This window comes from Artibeus jamaicensis, unplaced genomic scaffold (genome assembly GCF_021234435.1).
Source record: "Artibeus jamaicensis isolate MK-2021 breed Jamaican fruit bat unplaced genomic scaffold, CSHL_Jam_final scaffold_916, whole genome shotgun sequence".
NCBI classification, from domain to species: Eukaryota; Metazoa; Chordata; class Mammalia; order Chiroptera; family Phyllostomidae; genus Artibeus; species Artibeus jamaicensis.
The window spans coordinates 33,116,212-33,137,535 of NW_026522059.1; the positions used below are offsets into that span (position 1 = coordinate 33,116,212).

The window sequence follows — 21,324 nt, forward strand, 5'->3', positions numbered from 1 at the left end:
TTGTGTTCTTTACTGATACATAATGGGAATAAGTCAAAGGCACTTTTACCCATTGCTTTAGAAGTGAATTTTATGGAATAAATTATTCCTGAATTTTGTAGATAATGCTTTTGATTTTTTAGGACTTCACCATATTTTTTTTCTTTGCAGCGGGCATCTTGGAGATCAAAGATGGGGAGAAAAGTGGCCTACACTATAAAACTTCCTGTTGACCAGTACAGAAAGCAAATCGGTAAGCAGTGACTTCCCTTTGATGCATCCCCGAAAGTCAAGATAAAGACAAGAAAGTAATTGTGTGTGGTATTAAGAAAATAACTTTTCCCTAATACATATAGTGTGCAGAATATGAATGATGAGAGAGCATGTAGAGTTTTTTAGGAATAAAAAATTAAGTGTAGCTCTGCCCACCAATGGGAAAATACCTTTTGTGTACCCGTGGTTTTTCAAAACTCTTATAATTTTTATGAATTTAGTAAAACCAAGAAAATAGTTTTATTCTTAAGGCCTGCTGGTTTTATATAATAAATGTCTTTAATTAAATCTTTTAATCCATGTAACACTTTTAATTCTGTTGTCTGTTAATGGTAATTATTCGATAACTTCAAACATTTTTTAAATTTATCTTTTATTGTTGCTCAGTTACAGTTGTCCCCATTTCCCCCCATTACTCTCCCCTGCCCTACCCACTCCCCCCTCCCACATTCAATCCTCCCCCACTTTGTCTTTGTCCATGGGGCCTTTATCCATATTCCTTGACTTGATCCTTCTAGAATTTTATCTCAGTAAAATGATGGACTGGAGGAAAGTCTACTTATCAGCACACAAAGATATTTTTCACATGTTTCTCCTATTCTACCCATTCTCATTTTGGGGGTATTAAAAATTTAATAAAATTATTTTTAAATAATTGAAGACTAAACAAAAAGGTTGGCAATAGAAATCAGAAAATAAGTAGAAGTAATTGATACTGAAAGAATATATACCTATTTCATAAATATGATACATAAGTTGGTTTCCATAAAAGAAAAGATATTTCTGCAAAATAAAAGAGATACAAAATGAAAAATATTTATAATACATATAACCAATTAAAAGTTGTATGTAGGAAAATAAAGTTCTACCACAATTAAATAAAGTAATCTAGGAACTCATAGTAAAATGGACAAAAAGGAGATACTTCTAAAAAAGAAATTTAAATAGACAAACAACAAAACAAACAACTATTACAATAGAAAATGAAATTAAAGGGTGTTATGTAAATATCTGACTCACCTAACTGGGAGTCACATAAATGCAAATTACAAAACAGTATTTCTAACTGAATAATTTCTACAGAGAGGTTTATGATGTTTGATTTATTTCATATTATCCTTTCTTCACTTAAAGGATGGCTTATGGATAAATAGTGAGTTCTTATGTTTTTTATATCTATAAATAGAAGGACCGACTTATCAGATTAAAATCTCTGATCAAATGGGATGTGCTAACCACATAGATGAAGAGTTACCATTTTGTGAATCAATCCACAAAACAACTCTTAAACGTACAGACAGTATAGAAAACATGTCTGTTTTCTCAGATGGCTCCTCCTATCTGCATTATATTCCCATAGAAAGTTCTCTTTTCTGTTTTACTTACTCTGGAAAATACAGGGTGGGTCAAAAGTAGATCTACCGTTGTGAGTATGTGAAACACAGAGTTTATTCTTACAATATTATTTATTAATTATTGTGTCAGTTTCTATGTGAACAACTGCAAACCTACTTTTGACCCACCCTGTATACATTATCACACGACCCACCTGTCTCACAGGGCTCTTGTGAGGTTTGTGAGAAGTATCACAGCAGTTGGCAAACTAAGTGTTACATGGGTGTCACAGAATATGAGTTACTCTGTGTGTACTTTGCAAATACAGTGCTGACTGTATTTGCAGTTAAACAAACAAAATAGGTTAAAATTAGGGCCGTGAGGGTTTACTTTTGTTTACTCTTTTAAAGGATAATGCCCTGCAGTTGTAAGATTCTCATACATACACTCTAGAATGTCATATAAATAAAAGGTCTTGTAAAGGTAGAGAAAGAAATGAAATAAAAAAGCTATTAGTTTACTAATAAAAATATTTAACATACCTAATTCAAGGATTTTCTCAAGGAAAGATTTTCTGATTTTCTGTGACAGAATTAGAAAGTACCGTGAGCCTGAACTCACATTAATAGTGATAGATTTTTCTGTTACTCATAGTGTCTCTTTTAAATAGAGTCCTGCAGATGTTTCCAAGATGTAATCCAAAATGTGAGTAAGGGCTGACAGCAGCTAGAATGATCTCGGGGAGATATTTCAGCACTGATATTTTAAAAAACTACAAATAGCAAATGAAGTGAGTATTACAGTGTTTTGTGAATATTAAAGTTATTAGTAAGTTGCCCTGGCTGGTGTAGCTCAGTGGATTGAGCACGGGCCTGTAAAGCAAAGGATCGTGGTTCGATTCCCAGTCAGGGCACATGCCTGGGTTGCAGGCCAGTTCCCAGTGGGGGACACACTAGAGGCAACCACACATTGATATTTCTCTCCCTCTCTTCTTCCCTTCCCTTCTCTCTGAAAATAAATAAATAAAATATTTTTAAAAAGTTATTAGTAAGCTAATTTAGATTGCTAATAAACTGTCACATATGTGTGTAATGTCCCCTTTTTACTAAATCTCATTTATGTAAACTTAGTATGGTCAGTCAGTAATTATATTTGGCGAGACTAGTACCATTCTTGGAATAATGACTTTAACATTATTGTTTCTTATCATCTGCTAAAAGTTTTTCCTTTCAATCACTAAACGACAGTGATTAATGGCTTTCATAAAAGCATTTTTTTAAACAATATTCTTCGCTCAGGTAAGAATCAAATGAGCTGACACTGTCACTGGAAATACCTTGTAGTTATAGAATCTTCAGAGTACATGGATGCTGTTTTAATTATTATAGCATGATCTTGAGTGTGTACTGAACCGAGATGAAAAACCTTACTTTTAAGGTAATCAACTAAGAAAAATGAAATACTGCTGACTACAAGGGGAAATAAATTGGTTTGGGCCTTATAATTTCTTCAGAAATAATATTTAAAAAATAGATGGTATGACATTGGCTAATATTCCATGTATTATTCTAGAGATAAGTAATTTCAAAAATGAAAGTGAGAATTTTATAAATTGTTTTAACATAAGATATTTTATAAATAGTTGTTATTAAGTATATCAGTCCAAATATTAATATGTGCTAGGCAAATTATATAAAAGTACAGCCAATTTACTTCTAAAACTCGATTTTCTTATGTAATAGAAGCAGCTAACAAATATTAGACATCTTGTGCTGGGAACATCTTTTTTTTATCCTCACAACAGGCTTATGAAATAGGAACTATTATTACCTTAACTATTACAGATCAGGAAAACTTGGCACAGATGGTTGAAGAATTTTCCTAAGGCTCTACAATTGGTAAGAGTTAAAGCTAGGACTCAATATCGAGAAATTGACCACAGAAGCCCTTTCCTATACTACTTCCCTGGCCACATATTAGATATTGGCAGATGTAAAGATAATTAAGTCTCAAGATCTAAGTTCATGAAATGGATGGTATAGTAGCACTGTAGCTATGGTGAGAGTCTCAGTATCTCTGCTCCTGATTTAGAAATACTAAGGCCAAAATATGATTCTTGCATTTCTTAATTCTTTCTGTATTTATCAAGCACCTAAGACTTTAGTATAGTTTATTTCTCCTATCCAGTTGTATACATATTTACCACTTCCTTTGATCCTAATTCTCTTTCCCATCCCAGACTTTTTATGGGATGGAAATGATCCCTGACCTCATTTTTGTTGTGACCGATAGCCATTTTTTTCAGGACCTCCTGTATCTGCCTGCTAGAACAAGTTCTCAGTTTCTTTCTTTTATGATACTGTCATACTATTATTTTTGAAACATGTTTCCTCTGCTTATAGAATTCTCATTTGGCAGTTTTTATTTTTATTTCATCATGTGCTCTTTCAACACATGAGAACATCATGCTACTGCATTTAGACTGTTATTTTTGCTGCTGAGAGTCAATCTAAATGTTGCTTCTTTGAAAATAATAGTAATATTTTAAACATATTTTCTGTCATTTCTATATTTAATTGATATTATGTAATTTTACAATATCTTTTTTTTCTTCATCCATATTGACTGAGACTTACCCAATTGTATAGACATTATAAACAGTTAGCTTTTGTTACTCTAAGTTCTAGTGGGGGTTTTTTTCGTGTGATTCTACTCTTGTCTTTATGATTTCCTTCATTTTAATTCTTTAACTTTTTCTTTAGATATTTGAGCTGCGTGATTTACTATTTATTATTCAAACTTTTTTTACTAATATACTCATTTAAGGGATCTGTTTTCTTTATTATATCACTGGCACCATTACATTATTTAGAGCTCTCTTAAATTGTTCAATTATATAAATTATGTGTTATATAATATATATTCAGCATAATATCTATTGAATTATGTATGTTAGTGATAAATACAGGGATATATATATGTATTTCAAATTGTTTTAACCTGATTAATTTTTATTTTCAGAGAATATTTTCAATATGATGTCAGATTTTGGAATTAAGTTTTCCTCTATTGCTTAGTATGTGATCAGTTTTGTTAATTTGTCTGTTTTTGAAAGGAGTAGGTATTCTCTAACATTAAGATGTAAGACTGCTTATGTTAGTTGTGTTGCTCATACTGTTTTGTACTTTAGGTGAATGTTCGAACTGTCATTCTGTGAGAAAGGAGAACTAAAACATCCTCGCTAAGACTGTGGAGACTATGGAGTTGTCTATTTTTTCAGTGGTGGTTTATGGATTATAGTGGCAGGCTATGTTTTTGTTGTATGGCATTTCTAAACTAGTATATATTTGTGATAATTCCTCTTTTTCTATTAAATAATGGACCCATTTATAAATGCTACGAAGTTTTTTCTTTGAGTTGTTTTTGTCTCACATTGACATTGGTAAATATCTCTTTTTGTTTAGTATTCTGATATTTAATTTTCCACCTCTTTCCATTCATCTAAACTTGACACTGTTTTGTGTTTTTGATATAGTCTAAGATTCTTTGATTTTGAGCAAGCAAATTTAATTCCATATCATGTATTGTGAATGAAGAATCCAGATTATCTTTTCACAGTTTTATTATGTATTTTTTATCTTTTTTCCTTGCTAATCTCTATAATAACCCTCTTTTCTTAAAGATTTTTAAAGTTTTGCATTCAGTTTTTTCTCTCAATGTTTTCAAATTTTATGTGGTACATTTGACTTAATGAAATTTAAAATGTATCAATACCTCTATCATAAACAATATAAAGTTTTTAACTATACCAGATTACTCCTTCTGTTATGTTGTTTTATTAATTTCTCTCTTGTTTTCAAAAGCACACACTCAATGATTACACTATTTTTAAGTTTTTGATCACCAGTGATAACTTAGAGCTAAGTTTACATTTGCTGCTTTTACTAACCTCTGCCTCTTACATTTTCCATCTCCCTTCCAGTGAATTTCCTTGTTCCTTTTGCCTTCATGCAGGTATTCATTAGTATCAAAATTCCTCAGTGTCTACTTCTAAGACAGTATTGTTATATTGTACTCATACTGAAAGTATGATTTAGCTGGGTACATAATTCTAGTTGATACTTGAATCGGCTCTCTGTCTCTCTGTCATTTATTTATTGCTCTTTCTAACTTGCACCCATTGATGTGTAATTTCAGTGACCTTTTAGTCATGTGTAAGATGTCTATTGAATAATTTAAAAATCATTTTGATTCTATTTCTTTGGTTTTCTCCCTTAATTATTTTAAACTCCAATTATAGATTCTTCTGCTATTTCTTGTAATAGTACCAACTTTCTCATCAGTTGTATTGACTTATTCTACCTCATACTATTTTTTCCTTCTTCCTTTCTTTTTTTTTAATCCCTTTGGGCTTTAGGGTTCTGAGTGTGTGCATTCAACTTCAGTAGAGGTTCATTTGTTTTTGTTTTCTGTTTTCTCCCTTTGTGAGAGTCCTAGCAGTTTGAATTGTGAATTTTTTTTTCCAGAGCCATGTGCTACTTAATTACTGACAGTAAGGATTTTATGGTTTGGGGAGGATTATTCTGGATTTATTGGTCGGTCTAATATTCCTGAAATTTGAACCTCACACCTTGCTTTGGTTCTAAACGCTTAAGATTTGTATTTCTCACAGGAGACACATCTTCCTCCAATACCCAGAGCTTAGAAGAAGCAGAAAGACTCATTTCTATTTCACCAAACGAGTGCAGATTCTCTTCCTCTTCTCTTTGTACGACATGGTCAGCCCTTTGAGGACCTTAACTTTAACACGTCTCAGTTTCAGCTCTTGTCTCCCAGAGGTACTATACATGCCTGGCCCTTAAGAGCCAATGCGCTTGACATCTAAAGCCAAGCACTGACACACTGCCTGCCTCCTCCCCACCGGGGCTCCCAGACCGTCAGCTAAAAATCCAGCTATCTTGATTTCAGGTTATTCTGTTGTTGTTTCTGGCATTTGAACATCTGTATTTCCTTTTACCATAAATACATGCATGTATGTGTGTTTCTGTAAACATAATGTATACATTTATAGCATTATAGAATAGACATTTTCCTACTGTTTTTATGCACTTATATCAGAAAAGGGTCTGTCTCAGTTCAGCCTGCCATACGTTCAGGACTGGAAGTCCTTTGAATACTTTATTTTATTTCATTTTATTTTTATTTATTGATTTGAGAGAGAGAGAGAGAAGCACTGATTTGTTGTTCCACTTATTGATACATTCATTGGCTGATTCTTGTATGTGCCCTGATTGGGAATGGAACCCACAGCCTGGTGTATCAGGACAACTTTCTAACCAACTGAGCTACATGGCCAAGGCAAGACCTTTGAATATTTTACTTCACTGATTGCTCATACCACTTTTTTGTATCTGTTTTAAATATATACGCATGTGTGAATTTATATATTTATATTTTTACCTATCAAGATTGAAACATTCTTCTTGCAGGTAGAAGCTCTACCTAAGTTTATTTTTGCATTCCTAATGATTATCCCTAATGATAGAAAGTATTTCATGAACACTTGTTAAAATAATTAATAAAATAATTTCCCTAATTCTTAGATAAAATTCTATATACCATTTGTTTAAACTACTCTAAATTAGTCTTAAATGTTTAGTCATTTCCCTTAAAATAATAAGTAGTATATTTAACTGACCTTAAAATGTGTTTAAATAATGTTGTTTAACTTTTCTGAGGTTTTTAAATCTTCCTTTGATAGCAACTTTTTGTTGCTTTCCTTTGGTTTTATCTCTCTGTCCCCAAAGATACATTGCAAATAGCAGGTATTTAAGAAAATGTTTGTTGAAATTTTTGGCTAGGAGCAAGCTAAAAGTGATATACTTCATAATATCTTTTTAGTTATGTTTCCCTGCGTACATAAGTAAGTTGCTTGGTTAGCATTTTTAGTATGATTTTTTGGAGAGTAATTTGTATCTCATGAGCAATGTGTTCATCTTTATTAGCAACCAAAAGCATAGTACTTGTTTATTAGTACTTAATGCGGTGTTAAGGGATGGTGTGTCCTTTATAATGTAGGATTAATATCAAACCGTTCTCTCCAAGCACTGAAAAATTATCCTTGGTTTGAGTTGCCTCTATTAGATAATATTTAAAAGTTTTCATTTGTAAGGCTTTGTTTACCAGATTCCTCTCATCTTCCCAGATATTTATACATTTGAGAAAAATACTTTTTACAAATTTTACCTCCACACATAACACCCCTTTTTATTTTTAAGGGAGTATGTGACATCATTTTGTATGTCTGGCTAACTATAAAAGTGTGCTATGTTGGTAATAATCCACCGGATCTGTATTTTATATTGTGCTTCTGGTTTTCTAATAATTTTCTTTTTATCAACTTGATTAACATTTTATTATTATTTGTCTGTGACCATGGCATTTGTGATTTTACTCATTTCGTTGTTATCAAAAAGTCGACCCTTTGTACTGACTGCCATAGCTACTGAGTTTGCTGCAGGATTCCATAGGCAACACTCTTGACCTCTGCTTTTGTAATGAGTTTTCTACAGTTACTTGTGGTTTTTAATGTAGCAACTAAAAAACTGTATTCATAGGGCAGTTGAGAAATTACTTTATATTCCAAATTGAACTGCCCTTTTGTATATAATCTTGTTAATATGAGAAAAGTGAGATGCCAAATAGTGTTTTGGTTTTAGAAGAAGAAAGGAGGCATTTGGAGCTGTTGATGAGAAATTATTCTAAAAATGTTGAAGGGAACATAAAAGTCTTTACTGTTGATTACCAAATTTTAATTTTGTTAGTATTTTTGGCATGCTGTAAATAACTCATCTTCTAGTAATTTCTTTGAGCAATTAAATTTAGACTGCAAATTTTTCTTTTCAAATATTTTGACTCTTATGTCTTTGCTTTTCCATTGTATCTTAATTGGTGTGGTCTATATAAATGGACAATAAATTATATATCTTTGTTACAGAGATCAGACAGTGAATAGAACTTGGTATTCATCCCAGACAGAATTATGATTGAATGTATTTGCAAGATTAAAGCACTGAATTTACTTTTTTCTAATTAAAGGCAATTAAAGATTTCCAGACACAAATAAAAGACAATGAATTGAGGAATAAGTATAGGAGCAAGTCCATTTGCAGGTGAAAAGATGTGCCTTTGAAGCAGAACCAGCTGTATTTTCATGGAAAGAATAACAGTTTAGGAAGCTTTTCTGCATGGGCTTGCTTGATAGCATAATGTACTCATAAGCAGCTTATGTAGTACTCAGAAAATAACAGCGCATTAATTTTTAAAGCAGCAAAGGCAGAGGTAGAGCTGTACTGGCACATGATGATAATGAGTGTGGTTAGTATAAAGTCTGCTGTTCAGAAAGAAACAGAAAGAACTGGGCTTCGAAAAGGTGAACATTTAGAAAGCAATAACCAGATATTCACATGATAATGAACTTTGGTAGCAATATCAACAAAGGGCAAAGATGCAGTCTTATTTCTGGGCAAAATAAGGAGTCAAAAAGCAAATACCAAAAGCAGTCAAGTAATCTAATTTTTCACCAAACTAAGGTAACTCAGTAAAACAGTGACATAGGTAAAACTGAGTATTGCCTGAAATATTAAATAATCCATGACCCAAGCATAGGCTTTTATGTTGTAATAAGTAGAGCATATAAATTACTTGAATTATTTCTAAATTAATGTTATATGAGGAATGGTAAATGATAATATCAAGGTTCCCAGATATTTATTATTTTTTATTAACTAAAAATTAATGTGCTGTTTTTTATGTTTTTATAGCTACTTGTAGTTATTTATAGAAGCAGTGCCCATGCTAAAGTTAAATATATTAATTGTACTGAATAATAAATGAAATTTTAACACAGGTAATATCTACTTATTAGAAATCATAACAACGTGGCTTTTTTTGTGTGTGCTTGGATCACTTTTTTTAAAAAATTTTATTTAGTTATTTTTCAAGTACAGTTTTCTGTTTATTTCTCCCATCCCAGCCCACCCCACCCCGTGCTCCCCACCTCCCTCCCATTTCCACCCCCCTTAGTTATTGTCCCTGTGTCCTTTATACTTGTTCCTCTAAATCCCTCCCATTTTTCCCCCTTAAATTCCCGCCCCTCTCCTCTCTGGTCGCTGTCCCTCTGTTCTCTATTTCAGTGTATTTGTTTTTATTTTGCTTGCTTGTCTGTTTTGTTGTTTAGCTTCCTGTTAAAGGTGAGATCATATGGTATTTGTCTTTCAACCCCTGGCTTATTTCACTGAGCATAATGCTTTCCAGTTCCATATTATTTAAGAAGTAGATACTACATAGATTGACTGCAAAGTGTATATAAATAAAAATTATGAATATATATGGTATTGTCTTTGCTTTAAGAAATCCAGGCATAATTTGAATTTATTTTTGCATCAGTGTTTTCTCTTTAGTTATGATTTTGCTTTTAGTTGATATCCATAGTCCTTGTTTAAGACTTAAAGCAGGAAATTCTCTTGATTATATACTGTGAGTTTTTCAAGTGTGTATTTTCAATCCACGTTTAACAGGAAAAAAAGGAGACAGACTGCTTTGGCTGTTTAAAGTTGCTTGCAGTGGGAAGTGGACACATATTACTAGGTGAATCCTTAGTCTTCTGTAATTGGAAGAAACTTGATAACTGTTTTGGGCATAAGATCAATTAAGGTGAATCCAAGGAAGTATATCTATTACACTTTGGTCTGAATGTGAGCCAGAGCCAGAAATAGCCGTACTCCCAGAGTAAGATAAGAAATAGAAACTGGTGGTTGAAAGAGAAAGTTCCGCGTAGCCAGTTAAGACGTGAATTCATGTCAATCATAACCAAAGTCTTACTGTTATCTCCTGGAATCTATCAATAGTTAATCTCCCCTTTTTCTTTCTCTTCTTTGCCATCCCTCTCTCCCCCTCCCTCATTTTGATACTATTTCAATTTGGATTTTCTGTCTTTTATCATGAAAATACACATGAAGAAGATCTAAGATCCTCAATAATTATCCAGGTGTTTTCCAACCAAGCCTGGGACTGCTGTTCTCTAAGTCCAGGATCTTGAGATATTGAGTAAATATTAAATGATATTTTGTCTGTCTTTCCATGTCTCTCTCTCTCTCTTTCTCTCTCTCTCTCTCTTTCCTTCTTCCTTCTAATGTGATCTAGCCTAAGGGAAGAGGAAGAAGTATTTTTATAAATTTGATAATGCTGATTTTACAGAGAAATTGATTGTTTATAAAAATGGGCATTACACTCTGGGAGTAAGCACAGAAATACCAGTTCAGTTTTCATTGTCAGTACTCTGGCTAGTCATAGTGGTTATAATTTATGACCTGACTCCTCCAACATTCATTCTAGATCTTTGTGTCTCTGTCAAGCACCTTGGTTTGATGAGCCTTTTGTCTTTAGTGGGTAACCCAAGTCTTCATATCTGAAGGCTCTTCTAGTTAGATTCTTCTAGGTGATTCTTCTAGAAGAAAGTTAGAAAGTTATAGAGAAATTTTATTAAATTTTACCATTGATAATCATGGTATGTGGGATTACCTTAGGAGTTCCGTCACATGTTTTCATGTTCCTTCTGGCCTTCACCAGGTATTAATGAACCACATAACCCTTGATAACCAGCATCAGTTATTCCAGCCAACACTGATTCCCCATTTTGCCTGTTCACCAATAAGCATGAATAACCCAAACAGACTCGGTGACAGACTCAGCTTCTAAGTAGGAAAACTACCATTGTGTCTTTTTCAGGTTACCTCTCTTTCCAGGTTTAGTGCATAACAAATGTACTACTCAGACTTTGCTACTGGGAAGATTTCCGTTATATTTAGATTGTTTGGAGATCATCTCCAAGGATGGCAGTTTACTTCCAGCTTGGGCAGCATATTATAGAGAGCCTTCTACAAACAATGAACTGCTAAAATGTGGAGTTGTTGAATTAGATGAACCATGACTCATGCCTGGTAGCTCAGGACTGATGGTCCCGGAGGCTCAGGACCAGTCAGTCAGTCTGTGTCGGAGCTCGGTAGCAATCCATGAGTTATTTCTTCTCCCTTTTTTAATTAAAAAATATTTTATTGAATTTATTCAAGTGACATTGGTTAATAAAATTATGTAGGTTTGAGGTGTACGCTTCTATAATACTGACCATCATATATTGTATTGCGTGTTTACCACCCCAAGTCACATCTCCTTCCATCACTGCTCTCCTTTTTTCCTCTCTGCTACCTCTCCCACTCCTTCCCCTCTGGTAATCACGGTACCGTTTTCTGTGTCTCTGAGGGTTTTGGGGGGGTTTTGTTTGTTTGGGTTTTTTTGCTAATGCATTTTTTTAATTCAAGTTCCTTGTAAAGTTAAATTGTTTATTTGAGATTTTTCTTGTTTCTTGAGGTAGGCCTATAATTCTATGAATTTTATTCTTAGGACTGCTTGGCCTTTGTCCCATAGATTTTGGGTTTTTGTGCTCTTGTTTTCAATGGTTTCAAGCTATCTTTTTATTTCTTCCTTGATCTCATTATTAACCCATTCATTGTTTAGTAACATGGTATTTCGTCTCCATGCCTTTGTATATTATTTAGTCTCTACACCTTTGTGTGTTTGTCAGTTTTCTTCTTGTGAGGCATTTCTAGTTTCATACACTATGGTCAGAGAGGATGCTTGCTATGATTTCAATCTTCTTAAGTTTATTGAGGCTTCTTTTGTGTCTTGTAGTTTATCCTAGAAAATGTTCCAGGTACACTTGAAAAAATGTACATTCTCCTGCTTCAAGGTGAAATGCTCTGAAGATACCTGTTAAATCTATCTAATACAGTATGTAATTTAAGGCCACAGTTTCCTTGTTGATTTTCTGTTTGGAAGTTCTGTCCATTAATGCCAATGAGGTGTTAAAATCCCCTGTTATGACCGTATTACTGTCAGTCTGTACCTTTATATCTGTGAAGCTTAGTTAACATATTTAGATGCTCCTATGTTTGGCACATAAATGTTTACAAGGTTATAACCTCTTGTCTCCTGTTGGATTGCTCCATCACTATGTAGTCTTCTTTGTCTTCTCTGTGTTAAAGTCTTTTTTGTCAGATATAAGTACTGCTACCCCAGCTTTTTTTCTTTCCTGTTGCATGAAATATCTTTCCATCCCTTTACTTTTAGTCTGTGTGTATCTTTGGTTTAGAGGTGGGTTTCTTATAAACGGCATGCATATGAAATAGGCCTTGTTTTCTTATCCATTCATCTACCCTGTATCTTTTGATTGGAGCATTTAAGCCATTCCCATTGAAAGTGATTATTGATAGGTACATATTTATTCTTTTAACTGTGTTCCTGTTCCTCATCCTCTTCTTTTGTTATTCAACAGAGCCTATAACATTTCTTGTACTACTGGTTTGGTGGTGATAAACTCCTTTGGCTCTTTCTTATATGAGAAGCTCTGTATCTGTGCTTCAATTTTAAATGATAGCCTTGCTGGGTAAAGTAGCCTTGGTTGTAAGTCTTTGGTTTCATCACTTTAAATATTTCATGTCAATCCCTTCAGACCTGAAATGTGAAACTGTATAATTTTTTTACCCAGTGTACCCCAATAAATTCAGTAAAAAGGGAAAAAACGTGAATGGCCTACTATTAAAGAACACAGGGCTTGAAAATTTATAAAAGTTGAAATGTTATAAAATTACCTAAATATGTGTTGTATATAAGGAAATTATTTCAAATACTATATTTTTAAAAAAGAGAAATGCTTCTTGAATGGAAAGTAAGGACTTCAAAATGGTATTCCTCTGTAAAAGCACAAGAACAGTGGCAAAACAAGTCAAAATCAACTTTTTTAGGTACTTGGAAAATACCAAAAGACTTACGACAAGCCAGAGAATATTTATACAAGAAAAATAACTGAATTTTGATAACAATATTAAGCTTTTTATTTAAACTTGCCTTAATTCCATATTTCTTGCCTTAGTTTTGCAACTACAGCCATTATGAAAAACAGTGTCCTGTAGCCACTGGAGAAGGCATCATGGGTTTGGATCTACCCCAGAACTTATCCCCAGGGAATTGTTGTTATTTGACATATCTGGCAACTCACTGAAAAGCCCCATCCTCAGACCTCCTCTTTATTTGACTGAGTTAGGGCTTAGTCTTTGTGACAAGCCCTTTCCCCATGGCATTTGATATAAACAGTGAGTAGCAAGTACTTAACACCACAACTACCCGAGTCAGCATTACTAGTTGGAGGTTAGCATACGGCTGACCTAAAACTGTAGGTAAGAGTGGTCAGTGAGATGTCTGTAAGGTATTTAAAAATCTTCTACATAGATTTTTGGGAATCAAAAGTCGTGAGACTGCACAGCTATCCCATGTCGAAGAAAGATGTAAAGGAATGTAATTTCTCCTCCTGTTGATCTTGAGAAAGCTAGCAGGAAGTGAAGGGTAAGGCAGAACTATGAACTCCTGTCAGAGCCGGGAAAATGTACAGGGTCAGTCCAGAAAGTATCCAGCCATGTAATATGAAAAATAGAGGCATTTACTGAACAAGATACAAGAAACATTGTATGTAGGACAATGATGCCTCAGTCCCTTTCAAAGCAGGCACCCATGATTCATCTCCAGTTGTGACCTTCTTGAGGTGATCTGGCTCATTGGTAGCAGTTTGAATCAAGTCATTAGCAACTGCAGCATGATGTTCCTTCCACTCTGATAGCAGAAACCACAGAATCAACTTTGCCACATGTGTCTTGCCAAGATCCTGTGTCACAATCTAGGACACTGTAGTTTTTGCACTCCCCAGATCAGCTTCTAGTTCTTGCATTGTCAATCACTGATCTTTGTCGACTGTATAGCCTATACACATTCAACATTCTCAGGTGTTCTGCTTGTTGTAGGCCCTCCAGAATGTGGATCACTTTCAACAGATTCTTGATCATCTTCAAAGCATTTGTGCCACACGTCTATTTGCGCTGCACTCATTCATTCATCCCAGAAAGCCTTCTGAATTGTCCCAGTAGTTTTCGCAGAGGAATGTTCAAGCTTAACGTAAAATTTGATGCAGATGCATTGCTCTGCTTCCTCAGTCATTTTGAATGTGACAGCCACACGGTACACATGCTCACTCAGTGGCGTCTACAGCCCCCCCTGATTAGTACAGTGAAGTCACCATTGTTCATGCATGTGTGTTCCAGTCCACTCTCTTTGGCTGCAAGGTTACATCGATGTCGCACAACTGTTCTCAGTATATTAACAATGGCTGGACTTTTTTTGGACAGACCTCATTCTTATCACGTGTCTCAGCAATTCTACTCAGATTATTGAATATACATGTTCATATAAAAACACCTGTGTTTATAGGAGTTCTTGTCATGCTTGCCAAACACTGAACATAACCTAAAGGTGTTTCAGTGAGAAAATTGATGAACTATGGTGACCTAATAAAATGGAATGCTACTCAGCAGTTAGGAAACAATGAATTTCTTATATATATTGAATACAACTTGGGTGAAACTTAAAGACTTTATGCCACATGATTGAAAAGACAAATCTATAGAAATGAACAATAGATCAGTGGTTGCCAGGAATTACAGGTGGGAAGAGGAGTGGGTACAGAAGGATAGCACAGGAGTGTTTTTCATGATGATAGAACTAGTGTGTGTCCTAATTATGGTATTAGTTACATGAACCTGTACATGAGTGAGAACTCTATACCAAAAGAGAAAAAAATATCAATTTCACTCTGTGATAATTTAAAATTAGAATATAATTCTATGCATGGTGTCAGATAAGGACTAGACTTATCATGGTGATTACCTTATAAGGTATATAAATATATAATTACTGTTTTGTTTACCTGAGACTAATATAATATTGCATGCCAACTGTAACTGAAAATTATTTTAAAGCTATAAAATGAAAACAATAAAATAAAAGTGTTACAGGATTATGTGGGAGGACAGAAGCACAAATCAATCAATAGAAGATATGGGAGGAAATGCTATTGTTACTTAAATTATACCTTGGGAAGAAATGACATGAATAGTATCATTGAGAATAGAGAAAGTAGATGACTTGAGGCCTCAAATTGGTTTATTTGGCTTGAATTGTCCATGTTTTCCCTCATATAAAGTGTAATGAGCAATTGCTAAATAAATACCAACTTTGTCTATTACATTATTAATACAACCAGAAATCAGACCCAATTGTATTAAATAAATCATCTATATATAAAATCTAGATTTTAGAAGTGTATTTTTTCCAACTGTAAATATTCAACAAGTGGGGGCTTCTGTATTTTTTTTACAATCAGGTGAACATAGGTACCTCTCTTGAAGCTTTGAAAAAATAAAATGTTGGAACACCTCTTTGGATATAATGGAGAGATCTGGTTTTAGTTATAAAGAGTTTAATAGATGCCACCATAAATGTTTTCATTGAGTAAGCTGAAACGGTGTTTTTCAGTTTATACTTTTGGATATACGGAAGTCGCAGTTATCATAGTTAGCAAGGAGAATGCTAAATTAATGACATTCAGTATCTAGAGCAGTACCAGATGTGCAATAATTTTTAAAACTACTCAAAAACACAGTTTCAAATGTTCATATCAAATTTAATATATAGCTAAAATATTATTCTCTAAGAGATTATAGGATTTGTATCAAAATAGAACATATTTACTTAACCAATGGTTAAAGGCATGTGAAGTAGAGTAATAAAATCTCACTTTAACTGACTCTTTGAAGTATATTTGAATCTGTTTTATGAAAAGCATATGGGTTAAGTTAATCTGTTTTCATTTGATTGTTTTTCCCCATTGCTCCCAGGTATTATTATAGGGGATATATGAGATAAAATAAGGATGACTTTTGGCCCCACATCTATAATCTTTCAGTTTCATCGTAGATTCTCATTAAAAACTTGCTTTGTAACCCTAGGTGTCAGAGACATTTGATGTGCCACCATTTTCTTGGTTCTGAACTGTTTCATATCTCAGCAGGAATGATGACGTGAATGGTCTGACCATTGAGATGTGAAATCAGAATGAATATTTGTCAAGGTTTTTCCAATGAAATTAAATGTTGCTAATTTTAAATGGGTCAGAGTAATATTTTTCTGTGTTTTGTTCATTCCATAATTTAAATTTAGATCATTTGATACACATTTTTATAATTCACTTATTTCTGGATTATTAGACCTGCATCATGAAATAACATTTATTAAGCTTTCACACGTGCATAGATCCAGAATGACTGCTATGCAACAGTGGTTTAGAACATAGCATGTACTCTTTCTCTTAAAAAAATGACCTCCGGCCAAACAAACACTTTTATGTGTCTAGCGAATGCGTCTATAGCATATCTTCATTACTCCCATCCCATTGACTCACTTCTCTGCCATTTCTAATTTTAAAAACTTTTTAGGAATTTTAAACATAAATTTGAATCATTAGCAGACACATGAAGAAATACATCGCACATTGAATTTTCATGATTTATTTTAGTTTAGATCAACTGCTTTCAAATTTATTTCAGCGTGTGGAAGATGTGGAAATTAAAGTAAAGGGGGAAGTTTTGGAAAGGAACCAGCCACCGAAAGGAGAGACAGTAAGATGGAAATAACAGGGCTGCGTGCCAATGTAAAACTGCGGCTCAAATGTGGACGCCCACTCAGAATGACAGGTTACACTGTTACGTCTGAGACTCATTGACCCAGCTCCTAGCTGAGGGTGAGGTTAACCAAAGTGCATATTCTGCTCAGTGCTTTTGTTGTTGTTGAGTCTGTTTTCTTCACGGGCTGCAAGAGCTCTTTTATTACTCAGTGAAGTCATGAGATAGTACACAAAAAAAGAAATTTGGTGATACTAAGTCATTTTTGTGCATTTTTTTTCCTGTGAAATGTGGTGGAGAAGATTAAAACTAATATCTAAGTGTATCTGCCCTGTATCTTTTGTTAAGCCATGTATATTATGTCTTTTATTAAGAACAAACTAAATAATATCTTTTCTCCAATGAATTCAAAGAGTAAAAGTTAATTATTTAGAGACTCTTTTTTCGTTCTTAGATTATTATTTGGAAAAGTTTGAGGATAGTTCAGAAGTTGATTATTTAAATAATATATCCATAATAAAATAAATTTATAATGAGCTGTTAGATTATGAAGAAAAAGTTAACTTTACCTATTAATGGAATCTTATGTATACTTATTTATTTACATATCCGTTTCCAAATGCTTCCACAGGTTTACTGTCTGTACTTTAAACATCTTATTCTCTAAAAGTTTTTGTCATTTTTTTTGATAATCACTGCACAGCAAATCAAAAATGCCTGTCCAGTCTTTTTCCTGAAAACGTGGAGAAGGAAGAAAAGTTGACCTTAGGGAGACAAGGTCGTGGTCTCCGTAACTGGGAACTACTTTGTAACTTTGTGTGCCGGTTTTACTCTATTAAAACAGTCTTTGACATTTCAGATGGCTGTTGAACATAAAGTACATATAAGCATAACTCATTGTCTGAAGTTATCTTCTTCTAGGTAAACAGGATTACAAAAAGGCCCACCTTATTTTACGAGCTACAAAATTGAAAGCAGAAGCAAAGAAAACAGCAATAGGAATAAAGGTACATATACTAGAAAATTTTAAAATTTGATATATGCATGCCATTTTATTTTCTAAAACTGGATTGCATAAATGTTGAATTCTAAATGTTTTATGACATTTCAAAATCTAAGTTGAATGCCAGAATCGAAGATTTTTATAATGAATTTATTTAATGGGCAACATCCTTCCTGTCCTGAGATTTGACCAGGTCTTAACATAAAGCACAGTATCACTTGCAAGAACCAGTTGTACTTAAATCACAATTTATTTTTTCTCTAGCTACTGTATATGCATTTTACTGACTTATGTGGCCTGAATCAAAAACTCTCATTTTTAATAAAATTCATTTGACAGTTGTTTAAATTTTACTTGTAATTATATATACTTAGATTATTAATATATGTAAATTTACTCTTTGAATTATTATGGTTGTCAGTGCTCTCCATGATAAAATTCTAATGATAGTTCTATACTTGTTCTCTTAGAAAAGCAGTGTTTTTACTACTTAAGAGGGATATATGCAGCTGAGAATGATGTTAGTAGATATTAATCCATTGTGTTAGTACAATGAAATTCAACACAATTACATTTCCATTATTACCTGTGTCAATTCTTTGCCAAGTATTTAGAGTCAAATTAAACTATAAATAGAAAAATTAATTTGGTGGCTCCACTGTCTAGTGTGTAAAACTTTAATGACTAGTACTTATATTTTATTTAAATATTAGAATATTAAAAGGAGATTTTGGTTTTCTATCTGACACACAAGAAAAATCAATTTTTCTAAGTTACAGCTGATAGCAAATGCCAAGGTATTACCACGAAGCTGTAACAGCTGTTGAGCTGCCAGATGACATATTTGGTTGTCTTCCAGAATTTGCTATTATGATTATGAAACACTGCCTTCTTTTGCTCTTAATTGTTGATTTTGATCAACCATTGCCGTGTGATGCGGTATGTTTTTGTAATGCAGTCTCCTGAGTTACTGCTGTCAGTTTTTAATGGGGGGAAAAAAGTGAATTGCTTTTTTGTTGAAAAGAGAGATGATTAATCTTTTGAAGTTTTCTTCTAATTTCATATGAAATTTCATTTATTTTAAAATTATTTCCGTGATATGACCTTTCTAAAAGCAGTGCTTGGTTTTATTATTGTACAATGAGTTACCTGGTTAGCGTGTCTTGTAACGAGAGCATCTGTCATTTTTCACCAAAGGAATATGACAGGTACTTTTATCTTTCCCAATGTGGTGTTTTAGTTTTCTTTTGTTCTTTGTTTTTGTTATCTTTTTAAGAAAAACATTGGGGTGGCAAACTTCGCTTGTGGCACAATATAAGGAACAGCTGTCAAGCAGAATTTGAAAAACGGTGTAGCCATTTGTCTACAAATATATACCACTTCCTCATACATACCCTCTTTTTTTATATAGTCTTACAGTTTTTGGTGTTGTTTTAATTTAAGGAAATAGCTGTGTTCCCAGTATAAGTCTACCTTATAGTGCAATTCTTTGTCTTTTTAAAAGTAATGTGAAGTTTTTATGAGAAGTTTTTCTTAGATTTCATTTACAGTTTGAAGTATGTATAGAAGAGTTTCTGACATCAGAACATGAGTTTTTAAAAAATAAGCTGGCACATTTAAACTTATGAACCTATGGGGAAAAAGCCTTAACTTTAACCATTGTTTACTTTGCTTGAAGTTTACGTAAAGGGCTCATTAAAATAATAGGAAACTTTTAAAAATCAGAACCATGGAGATGTTTTACATTTCAAATCTGGCATACTAATTAGTTTGCCCTGTCAAATTTTGATTGCGTTGTCATTTTAGCATAGGATTTTAAATAACGAAGTTTCTTTTAGCAATTGCTATGTAATGCTATTTAATTTCCCCAGTGAGTGATTTTATCCATATTGATAATGTCAGAGAAGCAGCTAGGGACTAATGAACATCAAATACACTTGACTCTTACCTAGTTGATATGGGATGGCCATAATATTATATTTTATTACTTCAGTACTTGTTCTTTAAAATAAATCAGAGTTATGCTCTTAAAATAATTTTAATATGCAGAAAATATGAATAGCTGCATGGAACAGAAAAGTCACAGCTATGCAAACCCTGAACAGAAAATAAAGAGGCCTAGGATCAAACCCTTCTTGTCTCGTACCACAACCTGGCTGGGCACACGCTGGCAAATCTGTGAAGTGATTATGCCCGTTGCTTCACAGTGTTGTCAGGAGAGTTCAGTAATAAAATGGAAGCACTTGACATTGAACTTAGCACATCGAAGTCATTTATGAATCATGAGTAGGTTGAGAAAGTATTTCTTTGAAGTACTAATTTCCTTGGACTTTCCTTGGATGTTTGTCATTGGCCTGAAGATCCCCTACCTCAGCTAAGTTTGCATTGTGTAATTACATTATATATTACAGAATGCTCTCAGTTTTGCTGTGGAGGTAGTGTTTTGTAATAGTATTATTAGTGTTGTAAAGTTTTCAACACATTACATAACCTCAACATATTTTGTCTGTAAATTTTACTCGTACCTTTGTTATTAATTCAGAAATTAAATAAGTTGTTTGAAAAGACAAGTTGTTGAAAAGCGCCAGTGAGAGGTGATTATCAATGAAATGAGAACGACGGCCTCCAATCAAGAGGGAAAACGTTCGTCTTGCATTGAACGTGTGTGAACGGTCCTCTCTGCTGCTGAACAGTTTTGCTGTCCCTGTGCAGGACAGATGGGTTCTGCAGTTGTGTATCGCTTGTTCACTGCATCCTCTGAAAATTGGCTGCTGTGTAACCAGATGGGTCTGGGAGCGCAGCTGTGGGTGGAAGGAAATAAATGAAACCTGTTTGAGTCTACCGTGCCCTTTTGAGATGCCAGCGTGTTACAAACTTCAGCAAAGAAAAATTCACTTTCATTCGTCATAACATTGATATATTAGATTGAAATATTAAACCTTAGAAAAAGAGTTGGCACTGAGTCTTTCACTCCCTAGTTTTCATTCATATTTATTTTTATAGTTTGGAAATTTAAATAAATGTAATTAGGAGCTACATCTGTATAGGGTATCCATTTGTAATTTCAACTTTCAGGTTTTCATGCTTATAAACCATATTCACTTTAATGTT

The 21,324-nt window shown here is 33.5% G+C and overlaps 1 protein-coding gene across 10 annotated transcripts in view; it reads left to right on the top strand.

The window, feature by feature from the left end:
- Window positions 1-21,324, top strand: part of TRIQK (triple QxxK/R motif containing) — a 71,348-nt gene that overhangs the window by 47,692 nt on the left and 2,332 nt on the right. For all 10 annotated transcript variants that reach the window (XM_053661234.1, XM_037131145.2, XM_037131143.2 and 7 more), the window contains 2 exons: window positions 151-232; window positions 18,132-18,217. In XM_053661234.1, the coding sequence (XP_053517209.1) occupies window positions 172-232; window positions 18,132-18,217 (147 nt within the window). In that variant the 5' untranslated portion in view covers window positions 151-171. The remainder of the gene's footprint in view (window positions 1-150; window positions 233-18,131; window positions 18,218-21,324) is intronic.